This window comes from Phlebotomus papatasi, chromosome 2 (genome assembly GCF_024763615.1).
Source record: "Phlebotomus papatasi isolate M1 chromosome 2, Ppap_2.1, whole genome shotgun sequence".
NCBI lineage: Eukaryota > Metazoa > Arthropoda > Insecta > Diptera > Psychodidae > Phlebotomus > Phlebotomus papatasi.
In genome coordinates, this window is record NC_077223.1 from 76,543,912 (window position 1) to 76,564,290 (window position 20,379).

The following is a 20,379-nucleotide window of genomic DNA, read 5'->3' on the forward strand; positions in this document are numbered from 1 at the left end:
CTAGATTCCTTCATCCTTCTACTTTGCAATGACGTTCAAACATAAGGAAAAAATAACCTTAGGTAGTCAAGAAAAATTATTTTCTTTATGGGACACCTGTGTTCCAATTGTCCTTAAAGGGTTAAATTAAAAAAGAAGATTAAAATGAGGACAGGAAGTGAATGAAGGTCATAGACGGACGTAACGGTCTTAGGACACTCAGGTTAGTACCCCATGCCTGTCGATCTTCCGCCGCCACTTCAGGAAAATATGCACGTGCGATTTCAAAGCGCCCCAAAGAATGATCCTGAATTTGATTCAGCCACCTTGTCCTAGGTCTGCCCGGAGATCGAGGTCTCCTCACAATGGCTTGCATAGCTTTTCTTGTAAATATTTCTTCATTCAAGCGTTGAACATGACCATACTATCGAAGTTGTGATCTCTCAACTTGAAAAAGTAACTCCTTGACTTTCAGCTCCTCATGAACAGCTATATTCCTCACTCACAGACGAAGGTATCTCGATAGTTTGTACAGTAGACTCTCGCTAATTTGGCTCTTTTAAGATCGGGATACTTTTTAATTCGGACAACAGTTACATCTAAAAAAGGTTTGTTGTAAATTTTTCAAGTTTGACTATGATTATCAAATGAAGCGAATATGCTGAAATTTGCCATGGTTTGACTTAGTTTTGATGTGACTTCGCATTATTAAGGAATTTTCATGATATTTACAATATATTTGAGTACGTAAACTCAATAATGTGTATGCAGAAGAATAAGAAATCGTTGCATTTCAAAAAGTTTGTCACCAGAATTTCTCTCTAATTCGAATGAAATTTCGGTCCCAAATGCCAGAATTTGAGAGAGTCTACTGTATTAGCAATCTTACTCTTTCAGTCATTACGGTCATTACCCCAAATCTCATGACCATAGGTGAGAATATGAATGAACACAGATTTGAAAACCGATAATTTACTGATTTAGCCGAACGATCAATGGTGCTATTCCAATGAAAAATGAACATGTTTTTTTTTAGCACTTAATGTTCTCAAGTGCTTCTGCATTATCGACTTTTCTCTGCGTTGATTCCTGTCTCGACTGTTTTCCCCAGACCTTGCCGTATTCTAAAACCACCAATAAGTCGTGACAGGAACCAATACAAAGAAAATTCGATTATGTAGATGCACTTGAGAACAGTGAAATGCTAAAACAAATAGGGGAAAGTACTCTCCCTTCGAACGTTCATGCCTTCGAATAATGTGAATTTTCTTTTACTTTTCCTACACGATAAGAATTAACGACTGTGGATGGTAATGTGTGTGGTAATCGGAAAAGCAGTCAAAAATTTTTATAGCAACTTTTAGCTAGCGACGCGTTTCGATTTATTTAAAATCTTCTTCAGGCTCTATAAGGGAAGATAGAAAAAAATTTTTACAGGTTGAATGAGAGAAAATATATAAAAATAAAAATTGATCTGAGGAAAAAGGAAAACTAGAAAAAACTCTAAAAACTCTCAAAACTACAACTCACACTAGCAGTATGTCACCAAAGTCAAAAAGATTGAAGTTTTTAACATCGTTAAAGACAAGATCTACACAAGACAATAATTAGAAAAGATTCTCAAAGAAAATTGAGAAATCAATTAAAAAACAGCACTGCACTCAACTCTGTACTCTTCTGCTCGCTGCCTCTCAGACTAATGACAGATTCTTCCCAGATTGAAGAAAACCGTTAGGGGAATGTGCCCTGAGATCAAACTTTGTTTCAAAACACACAACACTGCTGGACGTTTATATCCACAAATGAAAGATAAAACACCGTTGATGGACAAAAGTAACGTGATCTACAGCATTCCCTGTGAGTGTGGTAAGGCGTATATTGGTCGAACCTCGCAAAAACTTATTGCACGCATCAAACAACACAGACTGTCAGCTAAAGACTTCAGTAAAGATGCCACTTCATTAGTTCGACACATGAGGGAACAGGAGCACATATTTGACTTTGATAATACCATAATTCTGGACACCACACGATTCGCTCGACATCTAAATGTAATGGAAATGTTCCATATACAACGTCATGGACCTAACGGTTGCATAAATGATCGACAGGAGGGAGCTGAATTGGGCCAGTTCTACTCGTCATTGGTCTGGGAGGCAGCGAGCAGAAGAGTACATAGTTGAGTGCAGTGCTGTTTTTTAATTGATTTTTCAATTTTCTTTGAGAATCTTTTCTAATTATTGTCTTGTGTAGATCTTATCTTTAACGATGTTAAAAACTTCAATCTTTTTGACTTTGGTGACATACTGCTAGTGTGAGTTGTAGTTCTTAGAGTTTTTAGAGTTTTTTCTAGTTTTCCTTTTTCCTCAGATCAATTTTTATTTTTATATATTTTCTCTCATTCAACCTGTAAAAAATTTTTTCTATCTTCCCCTATGGCCTTTTTGTCAAAAATTGCTTTTTTTTGAAGGAAATTCCCTGCAGCGTTGTAGGGGGAAACGTCAAATTTCTGTCAAAAACGCAATTTTTGACGAAAATTGCTCCCAATGTGTAGACGCCTTTATAGAGCCTGAAGAAGATTTTAAATAAATCGAAACGCGTCGCTAGCTAAAAGTTGCTATAAAAATTTTTAACTGCTTTTCCGATTACCACACATACTTTTCCTACACTGAGAGAAAAAAGAGGGTGCGATTAAAATTTTTTCCTCAGAACTTTTTTAGGTACAAAAATATATCAGCATATTTTAATGTTAATTTTACACCTTATTAAGGGTAAAATTAACATGAAAAAGGGTACCTTTAACCCCTAATATACCTAAAAAGGGTAATATTTACACCGATTTCGGATCAATACTGCAGGGTAAAATTAACATTTCCGCAATGTTATTTTAACTTTTTCGGATTTCTCTCAGTGTATGAAACTTACACATTTCTATTAAATATTAGTTAGCTTATCCTCAAATATTAATATGTGATAATTAAGTAAAATCTCTTAAGAAAAGTAAAAGAAAATTTGCATTATTCGAAGGCATGAGCGTTCGAAGGGAAAGTACTTTCCCCTATGTTCATTTTTCAGTTTGTGTTTGAGGTTTCTTTGTGCAAATTGAAGACACTCTATTTTTAGCCTCGCGATTGAAGGATTAGTCAATCCAAGGGATTGTTTAGGAACACCGATTTAGCTCTAAAATCTAGTTTTTAGTACGCGTGAAGGTTCCTTCCTTGCTCCCAGGATTTTTGCAGTGGAATAGCACCATAGGATAGGCTCAGCCTTCCTAACCACGCTTAAGCTTCCTTATTACTGCAGAAGTCTGACCGATTTAGAATTTATTTAGAACTTATTTGTACCACCCTTCGAACCCACTCAATGAGTTGTACAAACCACTATTACCATAAATGGGTCCCGGCGATCGTCCCGAATCAGAAACTTAAACTCGATTGCAATACTGTAGGTTCACTATCTCTTAAAATAATTTGTAAACCAGTCTAAATTTTTTTTTTCTAAATTTTGTCTCGAAAGATAAAAACATATATAAAACTTCTGGGACTAATAAGATAATTTTCAGAATTGCAATACATGGACTTTTATTGTTGCATTACTACATTGGAGCTGAATTAGATTTTCACATTGAGACAGAGGACTCGTCTTCAGTGTTTTCTGTTTTCTCTCAATTTTACATCAAAAGTGCAATACATTCAGGTTTTTTTTTAATCTATTCAGGCAACAACAAGCAAAAGTGTTTTTAAGCTATTCTTTGCCATTAATATTTTATGTTGTCTTATCATTAGAGCATGATTTTAACTTCTTTTTATTCTTCAGTATACATTTGAAACGACATTACACGTTTAACCATATTATAATTTATATACTTGTTCATCCTAAAATCACTTATATATTTTGGTGTTTAGATGAATTTTATTGTCTTCACAGCAATTTTCTATCATTTGTCACTGATATGAAAATTCTACTGACTAAACAGGGGTGAAAGATACTCCTTTCTGCCAAATTCTGCATATCTCCTCCTCAGTTTTTTTTATTCTTAATATATATATGTTTATTTTCTTAACATTCTACAACATTATTTCATCTTTTATAATACTTACGAGCCAGAGAGAAGCAATCCTCTTCTCTGGTCACAATGAATTGATGGTTTTGGAAGCCCTTTTGTGATATTCATTTGTCGTTATCCTAAAGTTTTATTTTCACATCAAGTTGAACAGAAATAGTGGAATTAAAATTAACTGTCTTATCAATGGAACCCTCAGAACAAATCCACATGGTATCGTCGTTGTCCAACGGAAATTGTATTATATAATTTTATTTACAAGTCACCGCAATTCTCCTGAAGATCTCATAATGTGACTCAGAAGAACGGCGGCAAGTCACAATTGCACAAAATCTGCAAGAAAAAAATATTTATATTGCTTAAATTTATTATTTATGATTTTTTATATCTCTGATATCAGTCTATGTTCTTTATGCATATTGCAAACAGGTAGGATTCTAAATGTAGGTCAATTTGAAATATATTTAAATTGGTTTTAAAGATCTCAGCGAACACAGCTCAAAAAGGGGTGGATTTTAGGGTATATCAAGTAATTTTTAATGGTTTTTAAAATCTAATGACTCATTCACCCTTAAAATCTAACCCTAATGCGGGCTTCAGACTAAAGGTTTAGCTAAGTTCCCGAAGGTCTCAAAATCATAAATAGCGAGCAATTTAATTACTTTTTGAGAGCCTAATATGTTATTTGTTTTTAATACCAATCCAAAGTCAAATTTTTCCAAAAAATCCTGATTGATAAAAAAATAGAGCAGTTAAGCCATATGGATAAGCCTTAGGTCTGAAGCCCGTATAAGTCAAAATTTCGAAAAAGATCTTAGCTCATTAGAATTTAGGGAATTTAAGCCGTAGCCTCATGCCTGAAGCCCGTATAAGCCCTCAATGTATCATAGTTTGGGCTAATCCTTTACTGCCGAATTTTACAGTTTAAGTCTAAAACCAGTATGAGTTTAATTAGGGCTTCAGGGCCAGGTCAATTTACATTTAATTTTTTAATATCCAGCTATAGGGGAGACTGGGGCAAAACTTGTCAAAACGCATATTTATTCTTTTCACGAGCTTTGAGAAAACTTAAGCGTTTTATAATGAGCATATTCTTATACGAAATTTACTGCTCTACAACATTGCAGAAGACTATTTTCTTCTATCTCGAAAGAAATGTGATTTTCGAATCATTTTCTAAAAGTCGATTTTGTGGAGATTCTCAAAATAGCTGAGGCAAATTTTGTCAGTCTTCGGATAATTTGTGACATTTTACTCTCGCAAACGTTAAAAATATCAAATAGACATATTTTTATAGGAAATTTATTCCTCTACAACTTTGTCGAAGATAATTTTTCTCTATCTTAAAGAGAAATGTGCTTAAATTGAGCTAATCAGTATTGATATTTTCTGTAAGACAAATATTTCAAAAATAGGGCTTAAAATTTCATTATTTTTTATTTTACATAATCCTTCCTCGAATCCCTTGAAACTTCGTAAGTTTAAGAAGGTTCGTGAAGGCTATCTAGTATAATAAAAATTTCAAGCCTCAGTCTCTTTTATTTTACAAAATAGTGAATATTGAAATTTTCGTTTTGACAAATTTTGCCCCAGTCTCCCCTATAACGTATAATCAAGTTCGATTAAAGTTCAATAGTAGGGCTATGCTCGTAATGCATTTATTTTATGTTAAAGAGTGATCGTGCTGCATCTCCACAATGCACCAATTCCCTTGATGGAATCTTGTCAATATCATCACCCTTTGGCAGATTATTTCTTTTCATCAAGTCAATTTGTAAACATGTAAAATCAGTTTTAAAGAATTAATAATTTATTTCATCATTTTTAGCTCTTTCTGGGCCACAGCATATGTAAAACCCAATTTCACGATTTTTTGATCAAAAAAATCATAATTCAGGGATTAATCGATGTCCTATACAAAAATTATCCTCGATTTGAGCACTCTTATAGTTTGCACTCATATCAAAAGAATTGATTTGTTATCAGTTTAACATTATTAAAAAAAAACGGTTATCCCGGAATATTCATATTTTCCTTTGGGTATACTCAGAGTCCCAAAAGATGCCAAAATGAGTTAACTGGATAGATTTTTAGAAAAAAGTTGGATTGAATGATTTAACTAATACACTAACAATTCTGATTTAAAAGAGAATTAAGTACCTTCATGTAAGTTCAACCACTTCACTTGTTTTGTCTAGACTTTCATGCTATTTCCTATAAAATGTATGATTGATTCTCTAAGAAATAAATCTTGGCGTTTAATTTATTAAAAAAAAATGTTTAAGAATGCACTTAATGTCAAACACTTGAGAATTATCTGTTATGAAAATTATTTAATTGTAATCCTTAAGAGCTCTCTAAATGACTTAAATTTTATAATATACACTTCATAAATTATTTATAGACAAGTCATTTTCTTTATATTATTCTCAGAACGTTCAAAGTTTTATATGCTTAGCGATAGTGACGTTGGTGACGTTTGAATAGTCTCCGCTTTAATAACATTTCCAGAAAACATTTCTTGATGTATGAGTCATAAAATTATTCAAAAATGCGTCAGTTTTTAATTTTCCATTCAAGAAGATATTTAAAAATTACCAAAGGATTATGTTTGAAAGTATAACTTTCAGGGGAATGTTGGCATGGTTCGCACAGAGTGAACCTTCAATCAACGCAAAATTTCTCTTTATTTGCAAAAAGCTAGTTCATCATTACTTAGCCATAAAATAGATAATTATTAAGCTCATGATACAAGACGAGAAATGGTAATTCAGCTCTTTGCAAATAGAGAGAAAATTCGCACAGTTTGAAGGTTAACTCTGTGCGAACCATGCCTACATTCCCCTAGTTCTTTATCCATTTCTCCATCAAAGAAAATACCCATTGCGTTTTGGGACTGTAATATGCCTGAAAATACACTTTTAACTCATTTTCACCAACTAAATTCGAATTTTTGGAAATAACTGTATGCTAAAACGGGCTTCAGACCTGAGGGACCTGAGACCTTAACTACTCTAATTTTTCAACAATCAAGATTATTTGGAAAAATTTGACTTCGTATTGGATTATTAAGGACAAATGAGTTATAACATTCTGAAAAAGCAATAAAATTAGTTGTTATTAGAAATTTTAGGCCGTCGGGAACTGGGCTAAATCTCTAGTCTGATGACCGCTTAATAAGAATACTTTTAAACAAATTCCCCAAAATTATTGGTCCTCTCCACTTTATCTATTTCGCTTGATTAAGTAATCCTATTTAAAAAAAACATACTCGATTTTTTCAATATTTTAAAACTAATTCACTGTCCAGGATTTACGCATTACAAATCTATAAATTTTCTTAATATTTGGTATCGTTCCTCGGAAATTAGGAAGCTAAACTTTAGACCCTAGTGTACCTTATGTTAAACACCTTAAAAATTTATCACTCTATGGCAAAGAACAGAATATCACAGTTGAAGAAAAACAGTATAGTCAAGTGTGCTAATCCGGGCGCTTCGCTATCTAGATCGTTTATGACTAATCCACTTAAAATAATATTTTTATTTTTATTTCCGTAATATAATCACTACAGTTAATATAACTATTCAAGTTTGTGAACAAGCAAAAATGATATTTTTATCCATTAAATATGTGAGTGCCGCATTAGCACACTTGACTGTAATCGACTCATTTCAATCTTGTACCAGCTGGGTTCTTCACTAAAAATTTTGCAGCAGTGATATTTTCGCAAATGGCAGCTGGTTGATCGAAAACATTTATTGTTTTTTCCTTGTGAAAAAAGTTTTTTAAATCCAAAGGTTTAATTAAAAGTGAATTAGTGAAAAGGCGACCCAGTTAGTGCATGCTGACTTATTTCAGTATTATCATTATTTTATAAATTTTCTTTAATATTTTTGATAATTTTTTTTATATTATGGTTTCTGAATAGAACAGTGAATAATTCTATGGATTTAGAAGAAGTAAAAAAGAATTTCATCAGTCCAAAAACAAGCGTTTAAATAGCACTCTTCGGAAAACGATCCAATTACCCCACATTACTATATACAAAAAGTAAGAGAAAAATTTCATTGACTATCTATTTCATTTAAAGTTTGGGGCTAAAAGGTAGCTACTTAAGATTTCCAAGGAGTGACTATAGATATGAGAAAGTGAATTTTAATATCACTTAAAATCTGGACATAATTTGGCAATATTCCTGGGCAACATTTTAAGCAAAAAAGGTCATTTTTTAAATAAACTGTTACGTATTGTAAATTCTAACAACTTCCCATCTAAGCTAACTCGATTGTATTGTATAGGCTTCAGATCTGATATAATCTTCAAACTTAAAGTTTAGCCATATGGCTTAACTATTCTAATTTCTTATATGACGAAATATTTGGAACCTTTTTTTTATTTAAAAGGATTCTTTGGAGGAAGTGAAGCCTCCTTGAAAGTGGGGAGCTTTGAAATTGAGATTTTTCACCTATCTTTAAATAAAATTAAACCTTATCATGATATAATTTAGGTGCACAAACAGATCGAGAAGCTAAATTACATTATGATATGGCTCAGTTCCACTTAAAAATAGGAGGAAAATCCCAATTTCAAAGCTACCCCATTTTCAAAGGTGCCCCACTTCCCCCTACTAAGAGCAGCTGGTTTATTTGACTTAAAAAAAAGCATTGCAATTTCATATGATTTTAAAAAAATAAGATTTTTAGTAAATAGAAATTATTTATAACATTTTTAGTCTTGTTTTTTAAATTAGGAAGTATTAAAATTGACTAATTCATTTTTTTAATCTTGTACATTTCTCGTTGACCCTTTAAGGACGATTGGAACACTGGTGTCCCATAAAGAAAATAATTTTTCCTAACTACCTAAAGTTATTTTTTCCTTATGTTTGTATGTAATCGAAAAGTAGATGTTGAAGGAATCTAGGATATTTTTTGCAAGTCTCCAGCTATTTGTTATATAAAAAATTTTTAAGCTCAAAAATGACGAATTTTGATAATGATAATTAATTTAATTATTTTTTATACTTACAATTTTTTTAAAGCAAAACCGTTTTGGAAAAAGAAACTACAGTACTCAAACATAATATTTTTCATTAAAGTGAAAACTTTATCAGTCATTGGTATCGTCAGAAAAATTACTTAAATTTTTTGGCTATTTTTGTCCCTATTGCTCATAGAGGTAAAAAATACACCGAATCAGACTCTCCTGGATTTTCTAAGGCTAGATATAAGACCTTTTACTAATTTTGTTCATCTGTTTATTTTTATTGCTGATTTTCGGTCCACAAAAACTGTCTCGTCGTTAAAGGGTTAAGAGAGAAAAATGATCTGTGACACAAGGGTAAAGGACTAAATTTCCATTAATTTTCTAATTATAAGAGTCCGTGGTAACGCAAATTAAATGACATAAATTGCTCTATTTGACTACCAATATTTTCCCAAGCTCATTTAAAAATTTCTGTGAAATCAATTTTTAAAAAATTATTTGAAAAGTTATTACTCGTAGAAGTAAATGGTGTTCATAAAGGTTGTAGGGCGCTAAATTTTCTTTGAAAATATAATTAAAAGTTTCCCGTCTCCTAGAAACCCGTGAAAAAATAAAATGTGTCTTTTGTCCCATATTCCCATAACGTGTTCCCTTAGTTTTCAACCTACCCCGCCTTCGCCAATCTGGCACAGTGCGTTGCACAATTTAGCCCAATCGGGCGTCGTTGATTGTGTGGGAGCCTTGGTGGATCTTGTCGTGGTGGTTGGTCGCGTTGTGGTCGTCCTAGTTGTTGTTGTTGTTGGAATCGTTGTCTTAATTGTTGTTGTGGGCATCTCCGTGGTAGTCTCCACGTCCACGCAAGGAGAGCATCCGTCCAACGGTGCAAGGGTCACTGAACAAAACAACCTGCAGATGCCATCGCGACTTATTCCCCGGACCCGTTTGTAGGGCGAAATGCAAACGCAACTGGGTAGTCCTGAGCCAAAAAAACAACAGCTTGTAAGTCTAAATGCAAGGAAAGTTAAAGCTAAATCCTGGAGGAACTCACCTAAAGCATTGAAACACAGCGTGGGACACAGAAGGTCCAACTGATTCCGCGGAAGGGAATCATTCGTTGGTGGTGCATTGGAATCGTAGTAGGGTCGACATCCCGACCCTGACAAATTTATCCTGGAGAGCGGAAAAAGGGGAGGTAAGTTCAGGAATTCTTTTACGAGACCAGGAATACATATCTCCTCTATTCTTCTCTTCTCTTTTCTTTACAAAGTTTGTCCAACATCGTAAATTCTTTTCAACAATTCGTTCCAATTTTCTACTTTGGTTCACTTTTATTGAAAAATAACTACACAAATTGTGTTCAAGGAAATTGATTTTCTATTCAACTAATATATGGGGTGAGAATTGGAATTGGAATTCCTGTGTTAGAAATTTTCTAATTAATAAATAAATAAACTTTTCAGATCAGGGAATTTTTACGAAATCAAAATTTATTTACTTCTTCTGAACAACACAAAAAAGTTCAATTTATTTCAAGTTAATTTGGAGTGTGGTAGATTGGAATAAACATTTGCAAATAAACGTTTGGAAAGAAAAATATGTTAATTTTGATTTCATGAAATTGTTCCGCAAGCATTAGGCCCCGCGCACAATAACTTTTGTTTGTAAACATGTTTTCGGAGCTTCCTGTAAAAGAGAATGAGATCTCTAGTCATCTCACTCACTCTCATTGGCAGTTTCGAAAACATGTTTACAAAACAAAAGTTATTGTGCGCTGTGCATAATGCTGAACGCACAATAACTTTTGTTTTGTAAATATGTTTTTGACATTTCAATGAGAGTGACTGAAACAGAGATCTAGTCATCTTGCTCTCTCTCATAGGAAATTTTGAAAACATATTTACAAACAAAAGTTATTGTGCGTTGGGCATAATGGCCAGAGCACAATAATTTTTGCTTGTAAACATGTTTTCAAAATTTTCTATGAGAATGAGCGAGATGACTAGATCTAGATCTCATTCACTCTCATTGAAATATCAAAAACATGTTTACAAAACAAAAGTTATTGTGCGCTGTGCATAATGCTGAACGCACAATAACTTTTGTTTTGTAAATATGTTTTTGACATTTCAATGAGAGTGACTGAAACAGAGATCTAGTCATCTTGCTCTCTCTCATAGGAAATTTTGAAAACATATTTACAAACAAAAGTTATTGTGCGTTGGGCATAATGGCCAGAGCACAATAATTTTTGCTTGTAAACATGTTTTCAAAATTTTCTATGAGAATGAGCGAGATGACTAGATCTAGATCTCATTCACTCTCATTGAAATATCAAAAACATGTTTACAAAACAAAAGTTATTGTGCGTTAGGCATAATGACCAGCGCACAATAACTTTTGTTTGTAAACATGTTTTCAAAATTTCCCATGAGAATGAGCGAGATGACTAGATCTATGTTTCATTCACTCTCATTGAAATGTCAAAAATATGTTTAGTAAACAAAAGTTATTGTGTGTTGGGCATAAGACTCCCAAGAGTAATAAATATCCACTGGTAAAAATAAATAGATCAAATTGGATAATATTTGATCCTTTTCAAAAGAATGCATCATATTTGATCCTTTGAAGCATTCACTAGTGTCTCTTGAAATTTTGTATGTACATTTATCACGATAGATTATGTTTTATTGCAAACTTAGTACAGTAGACTCTCGCTCATTCGGCTCTTTTAAGATCGGGCTACTTTTTAATTCGGGCAGCGGTTACATTTGAAAAAAGTTTGTTGTCATTTTTCAAGTTCGATTATTATTATCAAATGAATCAAATATGCTCAAATTTGGTATGGTTTGTTTTAGTTTTGATGTGATTTTGCATTATTGAGGGATTTTCATGCAATTCACGTTATATATGAGTGTGTAAACTCAATATCTATTCTATATGCACATGAATAAAAAATCGCTGCATTTCAAAAAGTTTGTCGCCCGAATTTTTCTATCTAATTCGGCTGACATTTCGGTCCCATATGCCCGAATTTGTGAGAGTCTACTGTACTTATTTTATATTTTTCTCATCTGAGAGAACATCAAAGATGACTTTCATTGTTTTTTTTCGTTTATTCCGGAGTTGAAGAAGTGTCAGAACAGTGATAATTTCCAAAGGATCCCCGATGATCCTTTCATTTTCACCAGTGTCCCAGATTAAAACTTTTATAACTGTTTTGGAATAATTGAAAATGGATCTATCGGAATATGATTCGGATCTGTTTAGCAAATTTAAAGTACATTTAATCTCCAGAAACTTATACAATTATTTAAAATTCTATCAAATTAAAATTATGATTATGCTTCAAATTGTTTGATATGTTCCAAATAATATTTTTTTTAAATAAATGAATTCTGCAAATTTTACGGTAAAGTAAAAAAATCTAAATAAATTTATTTTAGGTCACTGATCCGGTGATCAGCAGATATATGGTTCAACGTCACCAAAAAGAGAAAGCCTTTCAGGTTTCACATTCGCACACACTCAATATCAATATTATTTTTGATCTTTTTCTTACTTTAGTCTAAATAACGCTGTGGGAAGTGGTCTTTTAATGATAAATTCGAAAAGAAAAAAAAAGTTTTAGAAAGCAAAATATTTGAATCATAAACTCAATACCTTAAGCCTTAAATAGACTCAGGTTAATCCTGGAGAATATTTAGTGGACTGTTAAATTTTGCCGTAAAAAGATTAGTTCAAAATATTGTCATACACTGAGTGCTTACGATCAGAGATTAGTGGTTCTTTGCATACATTTCCTTGATCAAATCCTATATTGGCAAATCTTTATATCTGTATATTCTCTAGGATCAGTCTGAGTCTATGACCTTAAAACCATTAGGGGAAAGCGTGCTACCTTTGGACGACTGAATCTTCGAACAACTCAATTGTTTTCTATGTTCTTAATGGATTTGATACATGTCCTTTTTCAGGCAATTTGAGGTATTGAACTAGCTCTTAAAAATAATATTATAACTACATAATTCTTTGAACAATCCTGCGAGTTAGTCCATTTTGTAGCTAAAATTTATAAAACCAAAACTGACTTTACCACCTTTATAATAATTCAGATTCAGGATTAATATAATGAAAGTAATAGGTTCATTAGTCACAAAAGGTTCAGGTAGGCATTTCAAGAGCGAACATTTTTAGACTCGCTAAAAGGGTTCCTGTACTTTTGAACAGTGATACTTTGAAGATTATTCTAAACATGTGTCAGGTGTAGCTATACTTCTCTTAAGGTTTGCTATTTGTAAATTAAGAAAGTGCTCCTAAGTACGAAATTTTTGGTTTAAAACTCTAAAATGAGATATTAAATATTTAGAACAAGGGGGTATTGTATAAAATATTAGACCTTATTGTCCTCTACAAAATAAACATCATAAAGGAGAAAGAACGTTTGCACTTAATTTATTCTTTTTTAATTTAAATCATAGGGGGAAGTGGGGCAACTTCGAAAGTGGAGCACCTTTGAAATTGGGATTTATTACCTATTCTTAAATAAAATTGAGTTTTATTGTGATATAATTTGGGTGCACAAACAGATCGAGAAGCTAAATTACATTATGATATGGCACAGTTCCACTTAAAAATAGGAGGAAAATCCAAATTTCAAAGCTGACCCACTTTCAAAGGTGCCCCACTTCCCCCTAGATATTTTATCTCATTTTTCTTCTAAAAAATACTTGATAATATTGAAATAAATTATAGACAATTTGAATACCTTTCCATTACTGAGAAAAAAAGAGGGTGCGATTAACCTTTTTTTCCTCAGAACTTTAACACTTTTTAGATTTAAAAAAAATATAAACATTTTTTAATGTTAATTTTACACTTTTTTTAAGTGTAAAATTAACATGAAAAAGGGTAACTTTAACTCCTAATACACCTAAAAAGCGTAAAATTTACACCGATTTTGGATCAATACTGCAGGGAAAAATTAACGTTTCCGGAATGTTATTTTAACTTTTTCGGATTTCTCTCAGTGATTAATAATAAAATAAGGACAATTTTTATTTCGAAAACTGGAACCTTTAAATTTAAATATTATTTATTGCTAGATTTGATATGGCCGACTAAATATTGAAAACTCGTTCAATTTTATTTTCGTGTCTTTAACTTAATGTATTAATTTTATCTACTAATATGTATAATTTTTCTGAAAAATATGTAAAATCATTTATAATTTCTCAATTGAATTTTATCAGGTTTGGGCTTGTTAGAAAAGTCTTAGAATTCTTGACAAGCCTTAACCGATTCCATTCGGTTATGAACCGGTAATGAACAAGTAATTTTTATCCGAAATTTAATTATTATTTTTCCTAATGTATTTTGAACAATATTTTGAGTATTTTAATTTGTTCAATAAATCGGTTATGAACCGGTAAATGGTAAATTATGCGTAAGTACTTTTGAGGTATAGCATCTAAGTCACGAATTCGAGCATTTATTAAAGTCTTGAAAGCTTTGCCACTCTTTTCTTTGACACAAACAGTGTATTTAATATCTAGAGATTTTAAATTTGGTAAAGTTCAATGATCAAATAAACATTTAAATTATCCAAGGTAAATTAAACTCGTTGAAGTATTTTTTTCCTATCTTTTCTAAAAATTCTAAAAATCTATTTTATCTAAAAATTCCTATCTTTTCATTTGGATCATTCATTTTGTACATTTAATAATATGATTCGTATTTTTATGAATTTTGCATTTTATTATGTTTTGTGAATATTTCTGTGGCATTAAAAAAGATTGGAAATACTTTTAATATCTTTAATTCAATGGTAATTCTTGATCCACAAATTTTGATAAATTTATATCGTAATATTCTTTCACGGATTGTGAGAAAAAAACGGGGGTGCGAATAACTTTTTCTCCTCATAACTTTAACACTTTTTAGGTGTAAAAATAAATCAACATTTTTTAATGTTAATTTTACACCTTTTTAAGGGTAAAATTAACATGAAAAAAGGGTAACTTTAACCCCCAATACACCTAAAAAGTATAATATTTACACCGATTTCGGATCAATACTGCAGGGTAAAATAAACATTTCCGGAATGTAATTTTAACTTTTTCGGATTTCTCTCTGTGTTGCACTCTTATCTGCTAAGACAATTATCCTTACATTTCTTAGTTATATACTTTTGCTTATTACAATCAACCACTTCGCATATTTGGAATGATGTTCTCAACTGATTGTTCGGAGAAAATATGTTGAATAATTTCCTTCTCAATTATTAAACAGTTTAAAGTCTAATCACTTAAAGCAGTTTCCGGGTAATTTGCTCAAGCGACATTTTCACCAAGTAATTATGTCCTGAACTGAACAAAAAGTTCTGTCCCAAATGTAAATTTGTACATCTGGGCCACCTATTCCCTTAGGGCTAAATTCTCTGGGAATCCCATCCAGCAACAAGCCGGAAGATGAGACGAACTGGAGAAAATGAAGAAATAGAATTTACTCACCGGTACAAGTGATCACACACTGTCTGCCAATTGATGACTACGCTGTCTTTGCTGATGGTGGAATCCAGGAGGTCGGTGGTCGTCTCGACGGTAGATGCATGCGCACCTTCGAGCACTACTATCACCAATAGAATCCAACTGAGGGCGGAAACCTGTGCAAGGATCTGCGCCAGGGAAGAGGGAGAGTCAGTGGGGTGCAGAGTGACATTCTCAAAAATCACCGCCCAGCTTCAAGAGCGTGGGTGGATGACGAAGGGCGCCCCACAGCACGGAAAATGGCTCACTCAGCCTCCCTTCTGTGGATGCAAAGGGGGCAAAGGTGGCTCAAGGGAGGCTGAACGCCATGTTGCTCTGTCGCGACTAAAAATCAATACTTTTGGCTCACGAGAGGCCTTCCTGCTTCCCGAATACTCTTGCGTAACATTCCCCATATATACAGAAAGTATGGAAGTTTTGATCAAAATGCAAAATATTTTACTCAATTGATTGCTTTTTTGTGCTATTTGCATACAATCTGTTCATTTTGCACAGTTTTGCTTCTTCCTTCTGGTCACTTTATTGTTTATTGCTATTCGATCCATTTTAATTTTTTATCCCACCCTCTTATGGAAACTGAGAAAGAATTTTACATTTTTTCTGTATTTTCCGAAGTATATTTCAAAACTATGGAATGCTTTCACTACCAAATTTGGGTTATTTGTATTCTATACTCACAAACTCTTTGTGATGTATAACAAGAGAGCATTAAAGAGGGAATAAAATTGTAAACGTGCAAAGAATATTACATTTTAGGAAGCTACAAAGAAACCTTTAGAGTGGAATAATTTCACCATCAAAATTTATTTCATCATGAATGGTAAAGAGCTTTTGATATCAATATAAATCTAAATTGATACCATCCCGAATTTAATTAAAATTGATAAAATTTAAATTAAACTTAGATTTTGACTGACAATCCTATCAATTGGAGTTTAATTAAAATAAATGGCAATTGTTTTTGGACTTTTTCAAATTCAGAAAACACATTCTGCATTTAGTAGAAATTCGTAAAATGGTATTACAATCTATTTTCAATCCATAATTTAATTTGGGTATTATATTTTTTAATATTATTTCAAAATCGATTATTGGTGGAAATGATTCGCAAATCCTACTTTTATGCCTTTACCATCCTATTTAATTTTCATCCCATTCTTTTTTTTGCATATTTCGGCTCCATTTTAAGCATGGCAGGGATATTAAATAATTTTAAATTTAGTTAAATACTTATTTTGAGACTTTTTTTTAAAATATTTTTAATATTGAGGTTTTATTAAATTATAAACTAAAAGTTGAGTAAGCAATATAATTTTTTTGCGAAAATTAATTCATGTTTTAGCAAAACCTAAGTACTAATAAAAGACGTAGATTTTCGATCATTGCCCATTTCAGAGATTTCATATCTTATTGTCATCTAAACAGGATATGGATAACGGTTCCCCAGTGAATTACCCTTACCAATCATATGGCTTAAAAAAAATCATATGGATCTAACAAAATGTTTAACAAGTCTAAAAATATTTTTGAGACCATTAATATGTCCAACATGTCCCTATATCCCTCCTCTTTCCCTCCAAGATCATGTTTTTGGATATGTTCACACTAAACCTACCAAGATCCGGTTAAATTGGCGTGTTTTAAACTTTTTAAAATTAATTCATATTTAAACGGTACAATATCACTATTAAACTTAATGATTTTTTTAAAATATGCTAGTAATTTTTCAGTGATTAAATTTTATTTTTTTCCTAAGAAAAAATTGTTGAGTATCCTACCCTACCGGGATGTTATTTGACCGAGGGCGCTAGAAAAAACGAACAAACACGGTCGGTAGGTTTAGTGTTAAGGAGGTGGCCTAGGCTCACACTTTGGGCATATACTAAAATACTATTGAATAATTTATAATAACAATTTCTCAAAGTGAAAGGTTAAAAAGGCTCTAGAGAGCGTATTTATTAACTGAATGCTATAAAGTTTGGCCTCGTTGGAAAGGTCTTAGAATTCTTAACAAGCCTGAAGTGATTCCATTAGGTTATGAATCGGTAGGGGAGACTGGGGCAAAAAGTTACAAATCGAAAATTTTAAAATACAATATCTTCCAAGATAAATAAGATAGCGGCATAAAATTTTTTCCATAGATAGCTGCCATAAGTCTTCTTCAATGTCGTAAGTTTGTTAGAATTTGAAAAAGGAATTTAGAAAATAAAAAATATCGAAATTTTTAGCCCTATTTTTGAAATATTTTCCGTGCAGAAGATATCAATTATTAGCTATACTTATAATATATTTGATGCACTGATGAATATCTCCCAAATTATCTGGATATTCTTTGAATACGAATCCGCTATCTATTTTAGAATTTTACAAAGATTCTTTTCTCTAGAAATCCTTTTATTAAAAAACGACCACTTGGGGTAAAAAGTACCAAAGCTATGGAGCAAAAAGTAACAAAAACCGAAACAATTTCTTATGTCTCACCGTGATAAGAAACGTCAATACTATGTGTCGCCGCCTGTTGTTTGCATTGGTCAAACGATTTGCAGTCTTTTGTGTGTTTTTTCTAAAATTCCTTGAAAAGCATTTTTATATTTTTATTGTTCAGATAGAGAAAACGGTGTTTTACAAGGGTGTAGAAGAATAAATTTACTATGAAAATATGTAATCTAGGTATTTTACTTAAATTTACGGAATCCCGTAATAAAGCGAATCAAAATGTGATGCCTGTTACTATTTTCCCCAGCATTTTTGAGAATGATCACAAAATTACCATTTAGAAAACGCCTCGATAAATATATTTCCTTACAAAATAGAGGAAAATGGTTTTCACAGAGTTGTAGAGCAGTAAATTTCCTATAAAACTGTGCTAATTAGAAATTTTGTAGGTGCTCGGGTAGCTTGTAAAAAAATAAAATATCCATTTTGTTACTTTTTGCCCCAGTCTCCCCTAATGAACAACTAATTTTTATCCGAAATTAAATTATTCTTATTCCAAAGGTATTTTGAGCAATATTTTGAGTATTTTAATCTGTTCAATAAATCGGTTATGAACCGGTAAATGGTAAATTATGCTAAAGCACTTTCGAGATATAGTATCTAAGCCACGAATTCAAGCATTTCGCAAAATCCTATAACGCTTTGCCACCCCTTTCCTTGACACAGGCAGTTTATTTAATCTGTATAGCATTTATATAAATTTTATAAATTTAAATGTTCAAATTAACATTGAAATTATTAGAGGTATATTAAACTTGTTGAAGTATTTTTTATTAAAAATAAATAAATCTAAAAAAAATCCACGGGGTATGCTGATATGCCACTAACGGTGCACTTTAGATGCCGCCGATAATGGAGACTGATCGGCGTGATTTGCAGATCTGTCAATTACCCTTTGGCTAAAATGCATTAAAACCAATTAAAACAAAGTTTCTTCTTTCATTAAAATCTTTCTTATTAAATTATTAAGAGATATTTTAAGTTTTTAGAAAAGAAATAGTGTTTAGAACGTAAATGTGTAACTGGCTTTTATATGCCTTATGTTGTTTATTTTCGGGAAAAGTTTTATTATGTTCTATTAATCATATTATCTTCACTTTAATCAGTGTTTTTTTGGTAAATTTACAAAAGAATGTTTTTTCTTTTAAGAAAACGGCATTATTTTAATAGTAATGATAAGCATTTAACGAACGATGTGTTTAGGCTTTCTCTAATGCCCAACGTACAATAACTTTTGTTTAGTAAACATGTTTTTGACATTTCAATGAGAGTGAGTGAGATCTAGATCTAGTCAACTTGTTCACTCTTATAGAAAATTTTGGAGACATGTTTACAAACAAAAGTTATTGTGCTTTGGGCATAAAGTTTTCGTTTTCTATCAAAATATTTTGCTTTATTTTAAAAAATAAACATCTTTATAAATTTCTGGATCTTAATATTATTCTTTAAAATGCTTTTCTTCCAAACTGTTTAACAACATAAATATAGAAAATTAGCATAATGTATAATGGAGTAAATTTTTGTGTGAATTTGTTTTCAAACGAATATTAAAATATGCCGGATATTATATTCAAAGAATTTGCAGTCAAAAAACCATTTTCTCACCAAAATTTTCTCATTATATTAATTTTCCTCAAACTTTTCTTCCCACAGAAAAATCCATAAACACGTTATACAGATATTTTCTCTCTCAATTTTTCCGTGCTATATCATCCAATTTATCTCCATAAATATATTCCCAAAAAAAACCACTGAAAGTTTTCAACCGAGCTTCCTGGCGAAGAAGCTTAATCCACTTGGAAGTTTTCTCCTGCAGAAATTACACAAGCAGAACTTTTTCAATCTGATTGAAATGAAAATAAATTTCCTAGCTGCGCGTTCTGTATGTGGACTACAGGAAAAGTCTGTCTCAATGGAAAAGAAAGGTTCTTTGTCATTTCATTTAGTACTCCTAACGTTAATTTAACACTTGAACAACTTTCTAAAGCTCTGTGTTTTCTCTCTGGCAGAGGAGCAATTAAAATTTTTAGGTCATTTCTGCGTGGATGACTCTTGGAAGAGTTGAATGGCAGCTTTCAGGAGTGATTAGGAGCGCACCTTTTGGAGCCGGAAGGTCTCTTTTGTGAGCGTCAAATTGAAAATTTTAGTTAAGGAAATTACCTTCATATTTCTTCTGGACAAATAATTTAACTTTACAAGGGAGAAATTTAATTTTTAAGGCTTAATTGCTGAACACTGTAAAAGCTCTAAGTTTGGGACTATATAATTGAAATGGCACTTAACTGTGTGAAATGTTGCTGTAAACTG

At 32.0% G+C, this 20,379-nt stretch overlaps 1 protein-coding gene across 1 annotated transcript; it reads right to left on the reverse strand.

Moving 5' to 3' along the window:
- Nucleotides 1-3,534: 3,534 nt before the first annotated feature.
- Nucleotides 3,535-20,379, reverse strand: LOC129804485 (serine proteinase stubble). The gene is made up of 5 exons (XM_055851819.1): nucleotides 20,233-20,379; nucleotides 15,541-15,704; nucleotides 10,080-10,201; nucleotides 9,700-10,007; nucleotides 3,535-4,375 (listed from the first exon to the last, which is right to left on the reverse strand). Exons 1-5 carry the CDS (start codon nucleotides 20,236-20,238, stop codon nucleotides 4,340-4,342), a joined length of 636 nt encoding a protein of 211 aa, XP_055707794.1. The 5' UTR covers nucleotides 20,239-20,379; the 3' UTR covers nucleotides 3,535-4,339.